Consider the following 23628-nt stretch of genomic DNA (forward strand, 5'->3'; position numbering starts at 1 on the left):
TGAAGCTAAAAAGGAAAAAGACAACCCCGCAACTATGAGAAGTAAATTTCTGTTGTTTATCAGCCACCAAGTCTATGGCATTTTGTCATAGCAGCCCTTAGGACTAATACAAAAATTGGTACCAAGTAGTGGATGTGGTGCTGTAACAAATAAGTAAAAAAGGCAAAGTGTCTTTAGAACTTAGAAATGGTTAGAGGCCAGAAGAATTTTGAGGTGCATGTTAGAAAAAGCCTACATTGCTATGAACAAACTGTTAAGGATGAATCTGGTGATGGCTCAGGAGAAAAGGAAAACTATAGAGAAACTTTACTCTTCCTAGAGATTACATGAGTGATTGTGAATATAATGTTGGTAGAAGTATGGATGGGAAAGGCCATTTTGGTGAGGACTCAGAAAGGAAGAACATGTTATTGGAAGTGGAGGAAGGCATTCCTTGTAATAAAGTGTTAACAAACTTGGCTGAATTGTGTTCATGTCTTGGTACTCTGTAGAAGGTAGAACTTGAAAGTGATGAGATAGTTTATTTAGCTGAATAAATTTCCAAGCGAAGTGTTGAGGGGTATGACTTGGCTTCTCTTAAATACTGATAGTAAAATATGGGAAGAGAGAAATTATTTGAAGATGGAATTTCATTCAAAAAAGGAAGTAGAACTTAAAGGCTTGGAAAATTCTCAGCCTGTCCATATCATAAAAATTGAGAACATATGTTTAGGAGAGAACACTAATTATGTGGCTAAGCAACCATTTGATGAGGAGAGTTTGGAGTTCATGGGGCTGCCACTTCTATCATAGGACCAGAATGCAGGGACCTGGGGGACAGAATGATTTCAAAGAAAGGGCCACAGGCACCAATGGACCTCTGCCTAGTGCTGCCTCTATGCTGTGCTCCTTGCACTCTGTCACCACACTCCTTGGCTCCCCTATGTGTGGCTCTGGTGGCTCCCAGTATTATGTGTGCTGTACCCAGGAAAGCTATGTGAGGGCCTAGATGCCCCAGACAGCTGCAGAGCCCAGGCAAGGCCATGCAAAAGAATCATCCTTCAAGAGCAATGGCTAGCAGAACCATAGGAACAGGGTTATCCTAAGACACCAGACCATTAGAGCCACCTGGGTGTTATTCAGCCCAGGAGAGCTGCAGGTGTATGACTCAATCACAGAGACCTTCAGTAGGGGCAGGGCCACCCAAAGCCGTGGTGGCCACCACCCAAGTGTGTCCAGAAGATAGAACCCCCACCGTAGTGGGCCTAGATAACAGAACCTTGAGTCAGGGAAGATTATTCTTGACTTTAAGGTTTTAGACTTGCTCAGGATATATTACCCATTTCTGCCTTCCTATTTCTCTCTTTTAGAATGGAAATGTCTATTGTATGTCTGTCCCTCCATTGTATTTTTGGAAGGACAACTTTTTTGATGTCTTAGACTTACAGCTTGAGAGAAATTTGCCTCAGGATGAATCAGACCTTGTATTTAGATGAGACTTTGAACTTAGACTTTAAAGTTGATGCTGGGCTATTTTGATGGGATGAATGTATTTTGTCTGTGAAAAGGACATGAATTTTGAGGGGTCAGGGGTAGAGTGGTATGATTTGAGTAATTGTCGTGCTAAAATTCATATGCTGAATTTAATTTTCAGTGTGATAGTATTTGAAGGTAGTACCTTTGGAAGGTGGTGATAGGTCATGAGGGCTCTGAGATTAGTGCCATTGTAAAAGAGGTACCAGAGAGTGGCTAGTCTCTTCTGGTATGTGAGGACCACAATAAGAAGGCATCATCTACCTTCACCAGACACTAAATCTGCCGTTGCCTTGGTCTTAGACTTCCCAGATTCCAGAACTGTGACAAATAAACTTTGTTGTTTATTAGCCACTCAGTCTATGGTATTTCATTATAGCATCTCAAATAGACTGAGGCAGTTGTCATGTCTTCTTAGCCTCTTGTGGTTTGTGACAGGTCATCATTCCTTGTTTTTCGTAAATATGGTGGTTTTAATGAGTATTGATAAGGTATGTTGTAGAAAGTCCCTCGGTTTGGGTTTGACTGGAGTTTGGGTTTTGGGAACAAATACCGTAGAGATGAAATGCTTCTCTCATATAGCAGGGAATATGAGATACCCATATGTCATTACTGACGATGTTGTATAAGGCACTGTTTGTCAGGTGTCTCTACTGTGAAGTTACTGTTCCTTCCTTTTTAAACTCTGTTATTTAACAGATAGTCACTCAGTCTAGCCCATAGTCAAAGGGAGAGGGGGAGATAAAGTTTTACCTCTTTTGGTGGGATGTGTCTACATATGTTATTTGGAATTCTTCATAAGCAAAATTTGTCTCTTCTCCCAGTAAAGAGTTTGTTCCAATCTCTTTAATATGAATCCTCTATAATCTTGATGTGTAACTACAACCTTGAAAACTTCTGGTTCCCCCATTGAGATGTAAACTCATTGAGAGAAGACTCTTATATGAATTTAGCAGAGTTCCCTAATTTATAGTGGAGATCCAGAAATTTCAAAAAAGGTGAATGTATTTTCAATTCAACTGAAAATTACTGTTTCTCAGCTAAATTATATGATAGCATTCTAAATTAAAATTTAAAGTAGGTCTTAAAATTAAAAAAGGAAACACATACATGATCACATTATAATAAATTAAGGGTTCAAATACCATGACAACATTTGAATTGATATGTCTATAAAATATTCTTATAGCTACTTAAATATTCCTTGAAACCAATTTTGGAAAGAGATTTCAGGTTTTGGTAAGTCAAGGATATGACTTGCTGTGTTTGTTCTTTTTTGTTCAGATCATCAGAGAAATCAAAGAAGATTAAGACCTCATTTTCTGCCTTCCCTGGAAAATTGTCATCTGATGCAGTCACTCAGATAACAACAGAAAGTCCAGAGAAGACCATGTTTTCGTCTGAGATTTTTATTAATGCTGAAGACAGTGGACGTGAAATTCCAGAGCCCAGGTCCCAGAAGCGAAACAAAGCTTCTGTCAAGTTTGCCCCACTGTCTTTGGTTCAACAGACTACTTTTTCTCGTGGCACAGATGGTAAGAGAATGTGATTGCATTTTAGGTCCCTATACTGACTCTTAAGTGTAATTACCTTAGAAATTAGTGATTGTGCCTTTCTAGTCAGAAAATTTTAATTTAGGAATTAGGATCCACATGATTATATCATTTATTTATATAGCTATCAAGAGAAAATGATTTATTATATTTTATCTTAATTTCTAGTGGTGGTAACAGGTAGAACTCATGCTGCTTGTGACTTATTTTTGTCTCATATTTGCAATAAGAATCCAACTAGTTCATAACAGCTTAAAAATCATTGAGATTTGCTTTTAGGTGGGCAGATAAATTATTGGCATTTTGAATTAGAGTACTGTTATGTGTACTACACATATGATCTCTAAAGCTTCCCCCCTTTTCTTATTTTTACATGATAGAGTGATACAGATATTCTTAAGTTGTCTGAGACTTAATTAACCCATATATATAGGATTTAGGTCATTTTTTGATAATTTCTATCATAAGGCCTAGTAAAGCAGTCCCCTTGGTGTTAAGTCGTACTCCTGATGACTTCCTTTTTTAAAGATAGGTCAGGTTATTCACAGATTTAGTCCACACTCTGCTACTTCATGTTTTGCTTTAGTGATATAAAAAATGTAAAATGGCTCCTGTCCCTGGTAGAAGTATTCCTTTCTCATTTCTAAGATCTTCTGTCTAGTAAAACTCATAGTCACAGAGATTGAAAGCAAACAATTCTACTTTTGTTCCTGAATGCATGTATTCTTTTTGATACTTGATATAGGCAAGTATTATATATGTTTCAGAACTTATTTTGTCCTTGTTAGATAGCATTCTAACCCCAGAAAGTGGTGTCCTCCAGCTTGTTCCAAAATAGTTATCAGTAAATAGCTCACTCACTTATTTTTTAGGTTTTAGCATGGTCGTTGGTGATAAGGCATGTGATAAAAAAACAGTAAATAGCTTTAGGCATCAGCCTTTGTCTTATTCCCTTCACTGTGAAGTGAGTTCCTTGTTGGAAGCAGGGATCTAACTATGGAATTCATTGCCAAAATGAGTAATCAGAATGATGGAGCTTTCTAGGATGTTGACAGAGTTCTAAATAAAGATTATTATTATGTCCAATGAAAGAGACCTCATTCTACTCCAGGATTATCAGAATCTATCTAGTAGATTTGATTTTTATAACATGGACTAGTAATCTATCTAGAAGTTATGACAGAATGTTAGAGAAAACTATGGTCTACAAAAGTAAGGATAAATTGAAACAGCTGGAGGCATTTAGCCAGAAGAAATGGTAGTTATCTGCAAAATATTATTTACATGAGCAATACAACCACATAACATATTAAGAAATAACCTAAACAATAATTTTAAATGACCTATATGCAAAAAAACTAATCCTGTGTGTAGAGATAGAAAAGAACAGTTGACAGAAAAGAATAGTTAAGAGAAGGACATATTTCTGGATAGGAAGGCTAAATATTGTAAAGATGTCATTTATTCCCAACTAAACATATACTGTAACATAATTCTGCCCATAATTTTAATGGAATTGTTATTTTGAACTTCCTAAATTGATCTTAAAGTTCATCAGGAAGAGCAACAAAGAAAAACAACATTGTAGGGAGAGAAAAGAGTAATTCTTTTTTTTCACAATGGAGAAAAATAGGGATTACCTGATATGTTATTAAGATAAATTTGTTACTTATTCAGGAAGGGCTTTGGAAGAACTTAGTACTTATTTCTAAACCTATTAAAATTACTCTTTGATGCACTTTATGTTTTTTAATTCATCAAATTGTCATAGTAACCCTAAGAGGTAGGTATTTATCAAGCCCATTTTGTAGGTGAAGAAACAGGCCAAAAAAAAAAAAAGTCATGATTACCTAGGCAGTAAGTGGCAGCTCCATTGGATTTAAAATTAACTGATTGATTGCTCACTGAGTGTTTCTTAGGGTACAGAATAAGCTATTTTATCACAGAAACTCTAAACTATAGGTAGATGGGCTAGACTAGGTAGCTGTGCTCTGTGTCTGGTTTTCTGGCATCCTACAGTGTGACTTCAGCCTCTGGATCCTGAGTAACTGCTGTAGTCATCATGGCATGTAGTACTAGGAGGTGGGGGCTTTCATGGAAAGCCTAGGAGTTGCACGCATTCTCATGTTTGGCCTAGAGGCCAAACTTATTCATATGTCCTTACGTGGCTGTAAGAGAGATTGGAAAATACAACGTGTATAAGAAAGGGCAAGGGTAGGTACGAGGGGACATTTCTACCATACATTGAAAGAGAAACAAGTATGTAGGAAAAAGGTAGAAAACTACCTCTGCAATAGTCATATAAGGACACATTTAAACAAGATTCTGTTTGCCCCTATTAGCAAAGAATAATTTCTTACTGTGTATGTGTTGTTGGAGAAAGAGTAAATTGGCACAGACATATTAGAAAAAAATCCAGTAGTTGGTATTTTTTAACTTCATAAATGGTATAAATTCTCACTCCCAAATTAGAAAATTTACCTGAGATGGGTAGTGGCAGGAGAATCTTTATTAACAGAATTCTTTGCAATTTAATTGAAATCATCCTAAATTTACAACTTTATGATAAAAATGTGAAGAATAAGAAAACAATTATTTTTATTATAAATTTAAAATAGAAAAGCTTAGTTTAGAATTAGATATGCTATGTTCATGTAAATTTGTAGACAAATAAGAAACAGGCAAAAGCTGGGTAGGATAGGATATACATTAAAATGTTAATAATAGTTATCTTTGGTAGGACCTTCTGTTTTTTACTATTATATATTTACTTAATATTGAGAATTTATGCTCTTGCAATGGAAATGTTGTTTTTGAAGCTATGTTATTTAAAGAGAATTAAGACTTATTTTTTATGACTGGGAGGAGAATAAGACCAGTAGTAGAGGTTAACAATGATGAGGTTTGGGTTTAATATATAAGAAAATGTTTTTTTTTAGTTAGAGGCATCTGTATATGGAATAGATTGCTAAAAATACATCTTCTCAGTGAAACCTACTTCAGGCATCCTATTTAAACTATATTTTCCCTGCACTTAAACCCTAATTTCCATTATATTTCTAACCTTCCTTAGCATTTCTTATTTTTTCTCAGGTCACTTATAATTTTTTGAAATACTAGCTAATTTACTCATTTAACATGTAAATTATTTACCGCATATTTCCCTCCTCCAGAATTACTCTTTTTCAAGGCAGAGATACATTTCTACTTAGTTCACTTATATATTCCGGGAATCTTGAACACTGTCTGGCACATAGGAGTCACTCAATATTAGCTCAGTAAATAATACAGGTTTTTTTATTCATCATTCTGATTTTTACCTTCTTAGGTCAGCCTTCATTATTGCCATATAAGCCTTCTGGTAGTACAAAGATGTACTATGTTCCACAATTAGGACAGATTCCTGCATCTCTGGATTCCAAATCAGACACCACTGTGGAAAGCTCACATTCAGGTATTATGCAGAAACGCTTTTTTAAAAATATTTTTGAAATATTATTTGTGTGTTGTCTTATTGATTCTGTATGACAAATGAAAGTTCAGCGTTCTTTAATTTTTCAGTGAAATATGGAGCATTTTATGCCTTGATTTCTGGTTCACGTAGGTGAGTTCTTTGATCATATACATATCATATAAACATTTAATAAATATCTGATGATGAAAATTACATGAACAATTTTGCATCAGTGGAAAAGATTTCCAAGCTTTCTTGGTTCATAGTAGCCTCAGTGTTTCAGTGATTATTCTATTGTATTATGTTTATTATATATTATATATAACATAATTATTTTTTCCAACAGCAAACTAAGGTATAAGGACATTAGTACTTACTGTTTTGATCTAACAACTTAATAAAACTTATTTCTTTTTGGTTTTGGTTTTTGCAAACATTATTTTATTTTGTTTATAAGTAACCACAATTATTTATTAATAAGGTATGTGCAACTATTGGGCAATGTACAACTTCCCAGACCTTGAGCCGAGATTGGACACAGCCACTCTTAATTCCCTGCTTTTTATAATAGCAATTGCCCCCAAAATCTAGCTTTACGTAGACTTATTAGCATTGAAAGAACATAGTACAATCTGATGTCAACATTTTGAACTTCTTTGAGCTAGTAGTTTATGTTCTTGACACTTAGAAATACCTTGTGCTTGAATAGTCAGATGTCACTGTTTTTGCCCTAAAATTTTAAAATATCCTGTAGCATCTCTGTTGTTCACTACAGTGGATCTGCAAAGTTAGGAAATGAATAGTGCTCCATGGAAGAGCTAAATAAATATGTATTTCTTGTGATATGGTGTGGGGTTTTGATTGAGGGGATAGTATTTTGAATGATCCACAGGAGATGACTTGGTTCACTTTAGACAAATTATTTTCTTCATAATTGTTCATAAGCATCTTCACATGTATAGGAATTTCAAAAAAAAGTCAAGTTATCCCTGGTATTAAGCTGATTTTCTGGTCACTTTTATATGAAAACTAATTTCTAATGGTGACTGCGTTAAAGCATCTGATACAAGCATAGTGCTATATGACTATGATAGCACTGGGAAAAAAAAAAAAGAACCACAAAAATGCTTACCTAATGTTTGGATTAGTTGTTAAATCTATAAGCAGAAATAAAATTCCCGTTCCCTACAAGGCTATACTTTTACAAACAAACTTAATGGCTACAGAAAGAAAACAAGTGAGATTCTAGGTAGGACAACTTTTTTTTTAAGGTGTTAGAAATTTTATTTTATTTTATTTTATTTTTTTATTGTTGGGGATTCATTGAGGGTACAATAAGCCAGGTTACACTGATTGCAGTTGTTAGGTAAGGTCCCTCTTGCAATCATGTCTTGCCCCCATAAAGTGTGACACACATCAAGGCCCTACCCACCTCCCTCCATCCCTCTTTCTGCTTTCCCTCCCCCGCCCATAACCTTAATTGTCATTAATTGTCCTCATATCAAAATTAAATACATAGGATTCATGCTTCTCCATTCTTGTGATGCTTTACTAAGAATAATGTCTTCCACTTCCATCCAGGTTAATACGAAGGATATAAAGTCTCCATTTTTTTAAATAGCTAAATAGTATTCCATGGTATACATATACCACAGCTTGTTAATCCATTCCTGGGTTGGTGGGCATTTAGGCTGTTTTCACATTTTGGTGATTGTAAATTGAGCTGCAATAAACAGTCTAGTACAAGTGTCCTTATGATAAAAGAATTTTTTACCTTCTGGGTAGATGCCCAGTAATGGGATTGCCAGATCAAATAGGAGGTCTAGCTTGAGTGCTTTGAGGTTTCTCCATACTTCCTTCCAGAAAGGTTGTACTAGTTTGCAGTCCCACCAGCAGTGTAAAAGTGTTCCCTTCTCTCCACATCCACACCAGCATCTGCAGTTTTGAGATTTAGTGATGTGGGCCATTCTCACTGGGAATAGATGATATCTCAGGGTTGTTTTGATTTGCATTTCTCTAATATATAGAGATGATGAACATTTTTTCATATGTTTGTTAGCCATTCGTCTGTCATCTTTAGAGAAGGTTCTATTCATGTCTCTTGCTCATTGATATATGGGATTGTTGGCTTTTTTCATGTGGATTAATTTGCGTTCTCTATAGATCCTAGTTATCAAGCTTTTGTCTGATTGAAAATATGCAAATATCCTTTCCCATTGTGTAGGTTGTCTCTTTGCTTTGGTTATTGTCTCCTTAGCTGTACAGAAGCTTTTCAGTTTAATTAAGTCCCATTTGTTTATTTTTGTTGTTGCAATTGCCATGGCAATCTTCTTCATAAAGTCTTTCCCCAGGCCAATATCTTCTAGTGTTTTTCCTATGCTTTCTTTGAGGATTTTTATTGTTTCATGCCTTAAATTTAAGTCCTTTATCCATCTTGAATCAATTTTTGTGAGTGGGGAAAGGTGTGGGTCCAGTTCCAGTCTTTTACATGTAGACATCCAGTTCTCCCAACACCATTTATTGAATAGGGAGTCTTTCCCCCAAGGTATGTTCTTGTTTGGTTTATCAAAGATTAGGTGGTTGTAAGATGTTAGTTTCATTTCTTGGTTTTCAATTCGATTCCAAGTGTCTATGTCTCTATTTTTGTGCCAGTACCATGCTGTCTTGAGCACTATGGCTTTGTAGTACAGACTAAAATCTGGTATGCTGATGCCCCCAGCTTTATTTTTATTACTAAGAACTGCCTTAGCTATACGGGGTTTTTTCCGGTTCCATTCAAAACACAGAATCATATTCTCCAAATCTTGAAAGTATGATGTTGGTATTTTGATAGGAATGGCATTGAATAGGTAGATTGCTTTGGGAAGTATAGACATTGTAATAATGTTGATTCTTCCCATCCATGAGCATGGTATGTTCTTCCATTTGTTAATATCCTCTATTTCCTTTCTGAGGATTTCATACTTTTCTTTATAGAGGTCCTTCACAACTCCTTCGTTAGGTATATTCCTAGGTATTTCATTTTCTTTGAAACTATGGTGAAGGGAGTTGTGTCCTTAATTAGCTTCTCATCTTGACTGTTATTGGTGTACACAAAGGCTACTGACTTGTGGACATTGATTTTATATCCTGAAACATGACTGTATTTTTTGATGACTTCTAGGAGTCTTATGGTTGAGTCTTTGGGGTTCTCTAAGTATAAGATCATGTCGTCAGCAAAGAGGGAGAGTTTGACCTCCTCTGCTCCCATTTGGATTCCCTTTATTTCCTTGTCTTGCCTAATTGTATTGGCTAGAACTTCCAGCACTATGTTGAATAGTAAAGGTGACAGAGGACAACCTTGTCTGGTTCCAGTTCCAAGAAGAAAAGCTTTCAGTTTTACTCCATTCAGTAAAATATTAGCTGTGGGTTTGTCATAGATAGCTTCAATCAGTTTTAGAAATGTGCCACCTATGCTGGTAGGACAACTTTTGATCCTACTTACTTGTAGTTCAGAAGATAGAAATATGTAGACAGAAATATGGACAGGTGTCTAAGTACTTTTTGAGGTTTCCAGTGTCCTACCATCCATTATATCCCTAACTCTGACATCTTGTTGGAAACATTAACTTCGAGAACGATTGCATAGTGGTGGCTGATGAGAAAATTAGTCGGGTGGTGCAATGTATCTGGAGAAATATTGGCCTTGTTGGTAAAGTACTGAATGGATGAGTAAGACAAAAAGAGATCTATTAGCTGTATACACTTCAAGTTATAGTTTTTCTATTCTCCATCGGTGCTGACTATGAGGAAGTTGGAAATAGAAAACAGTCCTTTCTCTGACCAGCAGACTAAGTGAAAGCCTAAGGATTGTTCTAATTCTTTTGTTTATCAACATATTGCATGTCAGTATATTGTACATCCACAGATAGGAAAGGATCTATTTTGAGTTTGGGGCCAAGAACAAGTCATACTCCATTGTTAGGAAATATTTGGGCAAAGAGATTGTTCCTTATTTGAGACTGAGTAAATAATGGAATTCATAAGATCCTTAAACAGACAACTAACAACAACAAAAAACATGGCAAAGGAAATAACCTCCAAAAGAAAGAGATGTTACATATTTACTAATTAGGCCCATTAACATTCTTATAAGAATTCCTTTATAATGGACAATTAGCAAACCCTGGGATGGGAATAGAATCTGATTTCCAGAGTTGTCACATTATTTAAATGCCCAGTTTTCAACAACAAAAAAATTTAATTAAAATTTTTTCCTATTGTATGGGAAAAAGGCATTATGTTACATTCACGGGGAAAAATTAAGAGACTGTAAGCAAAGAAAGACAAAAGAAATGACATATTCAGAATGTTGGGAAAAGAAAATAAACTATCAACCAAGAATTATGTATCTGAGAGTAAGGAGCAAGATGGCTAGTGACATCAGTCACCACATTGTCCCAAAAAGAAGATAAAAGTTGAAGGTGGGAAGCATAGCCCAGGTAGAATACTGAGGTTTTGCAAACCAGTATGAAGAGTAAATGAACCAGAGGGGGAATGGCAGGGAACTGAAAAACTGAATTACACAAGAGACGTAAATTGCACAAAAGGTAAAGAGATGGGATCTGGAGATCTGGTGCAGCTGATGACTGCAGCCAGCACCTAACCCTGTGAACAGCTTTATTTATATAGTACCTAAACAAGGCTACTTACATTAACAGTGTTGCAAATCAGCAAAGAAAGAGAGTGGGAGTATTTTTATCTTGGCAGGTTGAGGGTAAGTAATAGTACATGGGGAAAAATTAACTTTAGGGAGAAAGGCTATATGCTTTTAGGCAAAAGATAAGGAAGTATACAGAGCTATCTGACTTCTGGCAGAGGGAGCAAGGAGAAAGAACTATTGTTGTTTTAGGAAGGGAGGAGAAGCACATGGGGGCTGTTCCTTGCGCTCACGGGGCTGTTTCTTGCGCTCACCGCTCAGGCTACAGGGTTCTTGCCACCTCTCAATCAACACTCCACACTAGGGAAAGGTGCCAGAATTTACCCTTATTGGAGATCCCATGGGAAGTAGTTACAAAATAAGAAAGAACAAGGTTTTGACAGAAAACAACCCCTGAAGGATTCAGAGTCCAGTAGAAAGAGTAGGTGAAATGTTTACTGCTCCTCCCCTCACACCTGTGGCAGTTTACCAGCTCCTAATCTGTCAGAGAACTCTTGTACCCTTAGGAATACAGGCACTAGTGTCATTAATGAAGTGAGATTACAGCACTGGGTTGTGGGTCCCAAAACAGTCAAGCTCAGATGGTTGCTTGTGCACATGCTGAGTGTCTCTGTCCTGCCTGGAAAGTCACAGCTCCTCAGTCTACTTGTCACTGGATCCCATATGAATATTTCCCAGCATCTGCTTGTACAGAAATAGGGAGACACAGGAGAGCAGCAGTATTCTCAGAGTTCTGACCCTTTGGATGGCTGCCCCAAGAGGACTGGGAAGTACTGTGAATGCCTTTTAGGACAGAGGAAGATAGAATGCACACTCTCATTTACCTGAGAGCCCCTGGCTTGTGATTTGGAGACACTGGAGACACAGGTACAGGGTGGAGTCTGTAGGGTAAGACATGTGCTCACTCCAAAGCAGAAGCAGCACTGGAGCCTGGGAAGGGATGTGGAGATGAGGATCTTCTCTCCTTCAGCCACACAATGCTGAGACATAATTGCCTCTGCTCCCAAGCTTTGATGTGGATGTGCTGCAGGATGGCCATTTCTAGACTTGCAAACGCGGTACACCCCCAGTAGTACTCTCCTCACCATGCCCAGGTTATCCATGAGGTGTGGCTTATTTCCCTCCCTTCATAGGCAGTGTTTTTGCACCTATTCCAACTGGGGAATCTCAGACCCTGGGTCTTTTCATCCCTGGATCCACAATCAGTATTCCCAGCACCCACCCACAGTGAAGCAAGAACCAGTGGGTCCTAGGAAACTGGAGCATGGACATTCTTCTTCCAGCTGAGAGGAGAGTGTAGCATGCCAGAGGGCCCCTTAGGACAAAGGGGACCAGGGTGCCAGCTCCCTGCCAACTAGAATCACACTTCCTCCCCCGCCCCCCAAGTGCTCTTTCTACTTGGGACCAGTGAGGGTTCCGCAGGGCATGATTAAACCAGAGCACTTAGGAGCAGCTGTTCTGCCTCTTACAGAGTACCTATCACACCCAGGCTTCCCATGGAGTTTGGGGCTCACTCCTTTAAAAAGCCTCAGCAAGCACTTCATGTGTCCCAGGGTTAAATACTACTGCCTCCCCTTAGGCAGGGCAGCTAGCAGTCTTCTCCCCACAGCCTGGGAGGAGCCTACCCTCCCTGGAGGCAAGTTTCAGCACAACCACAACTCCCCTACTGGAGCATTTCAGCCACAGCCATTCTGGTAGCCCTGAACACAACAGGTTGAACTGCCTCCATCACCTGTGTTGCAGCAGAACCAGGGTGGGAGCTAAGAATCTGGGCACTTTTGTAACCCCTGAAGGACAGAAACTGTTGTCACTACTGAGAGAAGGAGGTGTGAAAGGTTGTACGCACCACAAGCTGCCTGCCTCTGCTGATCTTGTCAAGAAGGATCTGTCTCCTCCTGTCACAGGCTCACTGTACATCTGTTTTTTTCCTATGTGAGCATTATTCCGGACCAAAAGATCATCCTACCACTCCCTGTCACAGACAGTACCCGAACTCAGGCTTGAGGGCGAGTTTGCCAGCCCAGTCTTGGTCTGGTCACCTCAGGACTCAAGCACATCATCCAGAGGCCTGGGAACTGGAGATTATCTAATCCAGACCACCTCTGTTGGCATGTGAACACTCTTCCAGGAGTCAGAAGCCCAACTGACCCCAATTGCCAGCAACCCCATAGTGGGTACTTAAGTCTATGAGCTGAAAGACAGTATCTCTCTTCCTCTGTATGCTGAGCATCAGTGTTCCCAGCATACGAAAACAGAAGAACCACAAAACTGTTTTCAGTTGAGGGAAGAGGTTCTAGATAAGAAGGAACCAGTAGAAGAACTCTGGAAATAGAAAAAAATAAGCTGTTTTGGTACCTCCAAAGAATCACATTAGCTCTCCAGCAATGGACTCCAACCAAAAGGAAATTTTTGAAATGTCAGATATGGGATTCAAAGTATGATTGCAAGTAAGCTCAATGGGATCCTTGAGAGAGTAGAAAACCAACACAAAGAAACCAGAAAAATAATTCACGATATGAATGAAAAATTTGCTATAGAGATAAAAAGTTTACAGCAAACATAACAGAACTTCTGAAAATGGAAGTCATTTAGGGGATTTTAAAATACAGTGGAAAAGTTTTAACAACAGACTAGACCAAGCAGAAGAAAGAATTTCACAGCCTGAAGACGAGGATTTTTAATTTACCCATTTTAAATTTTTAATTTAATTTAATTTAATTTATTTTTAATTTACCCAATTTAATTTACCCAAAACTAAAAAAGTGTTGAAAGAAATGAATAATGTGTCAGAGACATAGGGATTATGTAAAGAGTCCAAACATAAGAATCACAGGTGTTCCTGAAGGATAAGAAAAAGCAAAAAGCACCAAAAACCTATTTCAGACAGTAATAGAAGAAGACTTCCCTGGTCTTGCCAGGGATTTAGGACATCCAGATACAAGGATGAACTTCTGGAAGATTTGTTGCAAAAAGGACATTACCAAGGTACCTATAGTCAGACTGGCCAAAGTCAACTTGAAGGAGAAAATCCTATGAGCTATGAAAAGAAGGCATCAAATAACTTACAAAGGAAAACATGTCAGATTAACAGACTCTCATGACTTGATCAGAGAAATGTAGGGTAAAGAAGTTTTTATAAGACTAATGTGGTAACAAAAGCACAGGCAACAAAAAGAATCCATAATGCAAATTAGACTTCATCCAAATTCAAAACGTTTGTACCTTAAATATCAACAGAATGAAAAGGTAACTCACAGAATGGGAGAAAATATTTATAAATCATAAATCTGATAAGGATTAAGAGCTAGAATATGTAAATAACTCTTAATATGCAACAACAACAAAAAAATCTGATTTATAAATGAACACAGAATCTAAGTAGACATTTCTCCAAGGAAGATAGGCAACGTGAAAAGATATTCTACATCAGCAGTCATGAAAGAAATAAATACAAACCAAAACTATAACAAGATATCTCTTCTTACCCATTCACACTTGTATTTAAGAAAAAAATAAAACAAAATACCAAGTGTTGATGAAGATATAGAGAAATCAAAACCCTTGTCTATTTCAGGTGGAATGTATAATGTTGTAGCCACTGTGAAATGACATGGCTTTTTCTTTAAAAATTAAACAGAATTGTGACATGAGTCAGCAATTCCATTTCTAAAGATATACTCAAGGGAAGTGAAAACAAGATTTTGAAAGGCTATGAGTATACTATGTTTATAATAGCTTTGTTCACAATAGCCAAAAGATGGAAACAACCTAAATGTCTATTTAATAGCTTATCTGTGAATGGATAAACAAAATGTAATATATACATATAATGGTATATTATTAAGCTTTAAAGAGTTATGAAATCCTGATACATGCTAAAACATGATGAAATCTGAAGATATTAGGCCAAGTGAAATAAGCCAGTCAGAAAAGGACAAATATTTCACAAGTCTACTTTTATAAGAGTAGTGAAATTCATATGGACAGAAAGTAGAACAGTCTTCATTAGAGGCTGGGAGGAGGAGGAATGGGAACAAATTGTTTAATAAGTGCTGAGTTTAAGTTCAGAAAGATGAATAAATTCTGGAGTTAGATAGTGGTGATGGTTGCATAACAATGTAAATATATTTGATGCTACTGAACTGTATACCTAAAGACGGTTAACATGGTAACTATTAGATGCATTTTACCACAATTAAATAAATACTTATACCCAAAGAAAAGCGAACAGTATTAAAACTAGGTATTTATCTTCCAAATCATTTGAGTATACCAAATTAGCAAAATAATATAGAATAAGAATAGGAAAGTTAAGTCAGATGAAATGCCTTTAGCAATGATAATAATTTTAGCATACATGGACATTGTCTCATACATGCATTTAACTTAGGTAAGTTCAAATACATGTATTTAACAAAAGAGAAGGAATTTTAAAAGTACATATGTAGGCCAGTAAGGTAGCTCTACCTATAATCTCAGCACTTTTGTAGGCTGAAGAAGAAGGATTGCTTAAGGCCAGGAGTTCAAGACTAGCCTGGGCAACAGAGTGAGACCCTGTCTTTACCAAAAACAAATGAGAAAAAAATAACCCAAGCAAGGTCCACACACCTGTTGTCCCAGCTATTCTGTAGGGTGAGGCAAGAAGATTGCTTGAGCCTAGGAGTTCAAGGTTCCAAAGAACTATGATCCAGCCATTATACTTCATCCTAGGCAACAGAACATGACCCTGTCTGTTAAAAAAAGTGCATGTGTTTTGTGCACTCTACTCTGTAAGCATGTGACCACGTGGGAGTATGAAATGGAAGGTGGGTGGGAAAACCCATTCTCAGAACTTTTTTTTAACTTTATTCAAATTAATATGAGGTACGATATTTAGGTTCCATTGTTCTCACTTCCAGAGTAAAGTTTCATTTGTAGAAGAGCCCCTCACCCAGGGGGCATGTTATACACCCTCACAATGTGCACATTAGGTGAGATCCCGCCTCATGCCCTCCCTCCTTCTGCCGTCCATCCTCCTGCCCCCCTTCCCTCTATCCCTGAACTGGACTATATTAGTGTTTTATTGTTCTTAGGAAACATGTAGTTGTTTATATATTGATTTCATATTAGTGTGGAGTACATTGGATATTTATTTTTTTCACCTTCATCTAGGTAAATGTAAAAGATATAAAGTCTCTACTTTTTTAATGGCTGAATAATATTCCATGGTATACATATACCACAATTTGTTGATCCATTAGCTGGTTGATGGGCACTTAGATTGCTTCCATGATTGGCAATTATGAATTGAGCCTGCAGTAAACATTCTAGTGCAAATGTCTTTGTACATTGCACTAAAATGTACATTTGTGGTAAAATGATTTTTGTTCTTCTGGGTAGATACCTAGTAATGGGATTGCAGGGTCAAATGGAAGGTCCACTTTTAGATCTTTGAGGATTCTCCATACTTTCTCTCAGAGCTCTCTCTTTTTTTTATTTTCAATACTTTAATCTTTAACTCATAAAAACATTACAGGTTTTGCCAGGCAAATTACAGATCTGTATACTAATCAAAACCAGAAAGCTGAGCAATCTTAGTGTCATGACTTCACAGGCACTGCCCATGTTTTCTTAACATAAACACCAACATCTAGCCCCATATGGGATTGGGCATAAGGTCATGTCTGTCATGTGTGATGGGGTGACATAAGAGTCTGAATTTGTAACCAATTCCCATATGAATCAATATCTTCACTAGACTTTTGTGTTTAAAGGGTAATTTAGAAAACGGTACATGTACCCGGTTTTTCCAGTCATGTGCCAAAGATGCCAAAGATTAAAAAACACTCTCTGCTCTCCATTTATCAATCCTTTGCTAATTAAAGGATGCAATAAGTACTATCGATGCCCAACAGTGAAATACAGGGTATCCATAAAGTTCACATGCAATTTAAAATAGTTGTAACTTTGTAAATATATGTGATGGAATCCAGAAAAAGGTTAAGAAATAACATTTATTGTTCTTGTTAATTTTCAACATGTCCACTATCATTACCAATACAAAGGGTGATATGATTCTGTAGTTCTTGGAAAACATTTTCAAGCTGATTTTCAGTAATCAGTGATCACATCAGTTAGCCTAGCTTTCAAGTCTTCTAAAGATTGAGGTTTGTTTGAGTAAACATTAGCTGTCACATGTCCCCATAAAAAGAAATCCAATGGAGTTAAATCTGGTGAATGTGGAGGCCAGGAAAATGGTCCACCTTTTCCAATCCATCTGTTAGGGAATTTCTCATGTAGCAACTGTCTAACATGCAAAGCAAAGCAACAAGGAGCATTATCTTGTTGAACCACTGTATTCTCTATCAGTCCAAATTCTTCAAACTGAGAAATAAATTAATTTTGCAGCATTTGTAAATAGGTATTGCCATTGATAACACCCCCTTCAAAAAAAGAAAGGCCCTATGATTTGATTTTTTTTTTTTTGCCAAAAACACAACACACATTAACTTTGGGAGAATCTCTTTCATGTTCAGAAGACTCGTGGATTTTCAGTTCCCCAAATATGACAATTATGCCTGTTGACCTTGCCATTAATGTGGAATGTTGCTTCATTGGAGAGCATTAAATTACCCCAAAATGCATCATCACTGCTAAGTTTTTCATTGAACTGGTAACAGAAAGTTAGTCGTGCATGGTAATCCTCTTCTAACCTTTGATGCACTTGATTTTTGTGTGCTTTCATGTGCAGTCTTGTTTGTAGAATCTTCTGCACAGTAGACTTTGGAAGCCTCAGCTCTAGGGATACCTGTCTTAATGACTTTCTTGGACTTGCCTCAAAGATTTTTTCTATAGATGCTACAGTTTCTTCACTAGCACGTGGCCTACCGGACCGTGGCTTATCATTGACAGAACCTGTTTCTTTAAATTTTTTTCATCCACTTGCATATGGAATTCCTGTGTGGTGCTTTCTTTCTTGTAATGGGGTCTAAACCTTTGGACAGCAGCAATAGATTTTAGTTCAGCCAACCAAAGAACACAATTTTCTTCCCCTCTAGTGAAACCATAGATCAACAGTGATTAAAGCCAAACTATTTCAAATTGCACATAAACTTTATGGACCCCCTGTACAGTTCTTTGCCCAGGAGTTACTGGAATCATTAGGAAATTCTGCAAAACAAGATATTAATCCCAAGAATTACTGTAATCATTAGCGACTTCTCAGGAGTTACTGGAATCATTGGCGAATTCAGATCACAAAAGAGACAACTGCGAATCACTCTCTAAAAGGCAGAGTTCTTTATAATAGTCTTCATTTGTCTTTTATAGTGTGAGCGTCTTATTTTGTTTGCCTGAGTATGATTCTAGAGTTTTAAGAAATGTCTTCTTGGTACAAAGTGGTATCTTAGCACAGGCTGGGTACTTTATCAGGTACTCAGATTTAGGTACAGTGATATTTTGCAAGGCTGCAGGAAAAAGTAGATTCTGGTGGCTTTATTGAGCAGACAGGCTCATCACTTTCAACATGTGCCTTCCTAAGGTACCCTCAGGGGTGATTTTGATCCTGTGCTTCAAGGGTTTTATCTTATGTGCTGACTTTAAACCCTAAATTCCAATTAAAATATACATTATCTCTACACGAGTGAAGAAAAATAATGGAACTATATATGGTGTGATCCCAATATATGTTCCATTAGAAGATATATAACCAAAGTTTGGGTTTCATTTTGTTGTTTCTTTCATACTTGATTTGATTGTGTGGCACTTAGTATGAGTGACTCCATTTTTGTTTGGTTTACTGGGGCCTAGCGTAGGAACTCAGTCCAATATAATGGCTTCTCATAAATTTTAATAGAGTAGAGAAGAGCAACGGATCAATATGGTTAAAAATAGGTAGGTTCAAGATCACACAGGGTCTTGTAAACCATATTAAAGTATTTGGATTTTATTCTAATTGTGGTTTGATTTACATTTGTAATGTTTTTCTGGCTGCTGTGTGGAGAAATGGATTGTATATGAGAAGGCCGAGAGTCAAGACAGAGTGTCAAAGTGGAAGTGAAGTTTATAGTAGCCCTCTTTACAATTACAAAGGTGTGGAAACAACACAAATGCCCTTTGACACATGAATAGATTAATAAACTGTGGAATATGTATGCCATGGAATACTATTCAGCTGTAAAAAAAAAAAGACAGGGATTTTGCATCCTTTGTTAAAACTTGGATGAATTTGGAGAATGCTCTTCTGAGTTAAGTGTCACAAGAATGGAAAGATAGGCATCAAATGTACTCAGTACTCATGTGAAACTTGTACGTTATTAATAACAACACATTCCCATGAAAGAAAAACTCAATTGAATCCAAGGAGAGTGAAGGGAGAGGGTGTTGGTGGGTTCCTTCCCAGTGGAAACAATGTGTGGCACACTCCTTGTGTGAGGGACATAGCTACAACTTAGACTTTGCCTTACAAATGTAAGCAACATGGCCTAATTGTATGTACTCTAATCAGAAATTTTAAAGAAGAGGAAGTGAAGACACCGGTTAGTTAGAAGACCATTGCCAGGGATGGTAGCACCTGGGATTAGAATGATGTCAGTAGAGATGGGGAGGAGTGGACAGTCAACTTATTTTTAGGAAATAGTTTCTCCTAGACTTGGTGATAACGCATAAAAAGGAAGGGAGGAGAAGGTTTAAAAAAAAAAAAAAGAAAAGGTTCTAGCTTTCTATATTGAGCAGCTGACCATTTACTGAGATGAACATTGAAGAAAGGAGCAGATTTGGGAAAAATGGTCAAAATATCTGCTTTGGGCATGTGGAAAATGAGATTCCTGTTATACATTTATTTAGAGATGTTAGGTCTGCAGTTGAATGTAGGCAGAGTGGATTTATAAATGTTGAGATTGTACATGAAGAGTACCACATGATTAAGGTAGCACTTAATAGTGCTTTACATCATAAACATGGATCTTTTATGAAAACACACAGATGGTCATGAACATTTCAGATCTTTAGTTTTAGTTAGAGTTCTGGAGCAATAATGTTAATTCTTGTGCTGTTCCAAGCATAAATCTACATTTGCACAGGTATAGGATAATAAGCACACATACATTCACCTCCACTGAGGTTGATTCTCTCGTTCATCTATACTCCTCTCAAAGACTTGCCTCCCAGTTTCTGAACCTGATGTGGTTACTTCTCCTGGGGAAGGAGAGTGATGGTGCAGATTATTTATGCCATTGCTACAGTGTACTCTATGGATCCTGGGAGGATTTGTTAGGAGAATGACCATCACTTACATTTGTTTATGCTGTACCACAATATATAGTAACTTAAAATTTATTATTTGAGGCTCGGTGTCCATAGCTCAGTGAGTAAGTGTACCAGCTACGTACACTGAGGCTGGCAAGTTTGAGCCCAGTCAGGCCTGCTAAACAACAACGACAACTCCAACCAAAAAATAGCTGGGCGTTATGGTGGGTGCCTGTAGTCCAAGCTACTCAGGAGGCTAAGGCAAGAGAATTGCTTAAGCCCAAGAGTTTGAGGTTGCTGTGAGCTGTGATGCCACAGCACTCTACCGAGGGTGATATAATGAGGCTCTGTCTCAAAAAAAAAATTATTGCTTGAGGAAGGGACATCTTTTTCTAAACTGCTGTAACAGCTGCCTGTTTACTTAAATGCTAGAATCTGAAGCTCAGAAGTGGTCCATTATTTGTTCTCATCAGCACATAGATATTGGCTCATACTTTAGTAGTCAATGAGGAGAAAAGAGCCCAGTCTGATCCCTTGAGGAGCTCCAGCATTGAGAGATTTGTTAGAAGTAGGATGAGAAGGATTTTCCAGTGAGGCAGAATAAGAAAAAGTTATGTCATGGAAGATGAGAAGAGCCCAATATAATCTGTAGCTTTTACCTAGAAGGCTTTTTATTATCCTTGCCATGTGTCTTAAAGACCCTTTCATTGCTTATTTATATTTATTTGCATTGTCCTGATGAGTCCAGCACGTAAGAGATAAATGAAATACAGGATCTTGGATTAGAAAGAAAAAGCATTTTGTAGAAGATAATTCTACGATTACTACAAACCCTTTTATGTCCAGAAATGTTCTTTTGCCTGTTAGCTGTGGCCTTGATTATAGATTAGTTTCTCTTATCAAGGAATGTAGGAATATTGAAATATATTTTAAAAGAAAATTAAATACTTTCAAACCTTTCTTTATCACGTATCATTTTCCTCTCTGTTTATCTTTTATCAGTTTAATCTTCCTAAACATAGCTGAAGATGATTGTATTATTCTCATATTTAAAAATCTTCAACTGTGTTGCATTTTATGTGAAATAGAATTTATACTGTGCACTTGGGATTCCACATACTGCTAAATTTTTACCCAAGAAATTATTTATCCCATCACTCTCCTTAAAATATTCTGCCATCCAGTCTGACCACAAAAGTGTTCACGATTCTTATACACGTGTATACTTATTGTCTTTTTCAGAATGTAACCTCTGTCTAAAAGTTTTTCTTTTTTCCTCTCCATATCAAAAAGCCTACTTCTCTCCCCCCGCCAGGTTCAGTCTATTTTCTCTTTCCTCCAAAATCCCTCCTGAGTTGGAAATATTCTTCCTCTTGAACTGACATTCCATTTTATATGTCTTAAGTAATTTGCTTCTCTGCCTCCCATTGCTGAAATTTATTCTTGTCTTACAGCTTCAGTTTGACTAACATCTCCTAATTGCCTTATAACATTCCCATTTAGTGCCTTGTTTATAGAAGTGGTCTAAGAGGCAATTATTATAAAAGTCTTTCTCAACTTTATGCCTAGATTTATGTTAACAGTATTACTTTCCCCATTTTTCTGTAGGATCCAACGATGCCATTGCTCCAGACTTCCCGGCTCAGGTGCTAGGCACGAGAGATGATGACCTCTCAAGCACTGTTAACATTAAACATAAAGAAGGGATCTATAGTAAAAGGGTAGTGCCTAAGGCATCATTGCCAATGGAGAAAAAACCCTTGCAGAAAGATAATGCAGGTAACTGGATTCTGTGTATTTTGTGGCCCTTTCCTCCCTTTTCTTTCTAAATGAGAATATTGTCTATATCCATTTTTCTGCTTTGTTATGCACCTTTTCTTCTTGCTATTATATTGGGCATATATAAGAAGGTAAATATTTATAAAATCTTTTATTATACTTCAGGGATTTTTGAAAACTGTAAGCTTTATTTTCACCATCAGGAGTAAAATATGATGTAACTTTTGAAATGAAATACTATCTAATCAAATATTTTAGAGACTAAAATTCATGGAAAATCTGGATTAAATTGCTTCATGAATTTATCTGTCAGATATTGCAAACTAAAATCTCATAGGCTGGATTCTACAGGGAAATATGTGGCTCACAAGATGTTTAAATTATGTTTTTTTTGCTGCCATTTATTTATTTATTTATTTTTGAGACAGAATCTCACTTTGTCACCCTCAGTAGAATGCTATGGTGCCATAGCTCACACCAACCTCAGGCTCCTGGGCTCAAGTGATTCTCTTGCTTCAGTCTCTCAAGTAGCTGGGATTACAGGTGCCTCCCACAATGCCTGAGGCGAGGTCTCGCTCTAGCTCAGGCTGGTCTTGGACTTGTGAGCTCAGGTGATCAGCCTCCCTTGTCCTCCCAGAGTGCTAGAATTATAGTCATGAACCACCATGCCTGGCCCATGCTGCCAACATTTAAAAATAAAATTTTAAACTTCTCTTGAAAAATCATAATACCTGGTTCTTTCATGGCAGTAATCAGCTACAGCTGAGCCATGGCTGTCTCCTACAAATAGACTATCCATTCTCCTGTTTGCTTTAGTCCCCACAACTCTCAGAACTAGTCTGCTTCATTCATCCATCTTAGCTGTCTGATCACTGTGAGTATTTGAACTTCAACCTTATCCCCAGATATCTATGTATAAGCCTCACTGTTTTATAAAAGCTTTTAATCTTTAGGGATTACATGCTTATATTGTTCTGCATCGGTAACATTGTACTTCTCTAGTTAATACATGATAATATTTATGAAATGAAAACTCTGATAGTCACTAAAAATTCTGAAAGTATAATTGCCTGTTTGTTACATTTATACTTTTTTATTCCTGTGTGTAACTATTAGTTAAATAGGTGCTACTGATCCCAGGGCAGTTTTTAAACATAAGGTAGTTCTGTATTCTAGTTAAGAAACTGGGGGTCAGGGTGCTAACAGAAAGGCCACTGCTGATTTTTGTTATAAGTTTCATGAAACTATTAGACTTTGAGAACTCCGTACATTGTTACTTTGATTAAATTATAATTTATGTTGTCCTTTGCCCCCCAAAAGTAAGTATTTGGAAAAAGATATATTTGGTAAATACTAAAGAAAAGCTAAGGAGAAATGTTAATATTGACCAAATAGCAATTCAGTAC

The 23628-nt window shown here is 37.0% G+C and overlaps 1 protein-coding gene across 1 annotated transcript in view; it reads left to right on the plus strand.

The window, feature by feature from the left end:
• Positions 1-23628, plus strand: part of ALMS1 (ALMS1 centrosome and basal body associated protein) — a 204946-nt gene that overhangs the window by 96435 nt on the left and 84883 nt on the right. The window contains exons 12-14 of the mRNA XM_053588296.1: positions 2797-3047; positions 6394-6519; positions 22052-22222. Coding sequence (XP_053444271.1) covers positions 2797-3047; positions 6394-6519; positions 22052-22222 — 548 coding nt within the window. The remainder of the gene's footprint in view (positions 1-2796; positions 3048-6393; positions 6520-22051; positions 22223-23628) is intronic.

Source organism: Nycticebus coucang, chromosome 4 (assembly GCF_027406575.1).
Source record: "Nycticebus coucang isolate mNycCou1 chromosome 4, mNycCou1.pri, whole genome shotgun sequence".
Taxonomy (NCBI): Eukaryota; Metazoa; Chordata; class Mammalia; order Primates; family Lorisidae; genus Nycticebus; species Nycticebus coucang.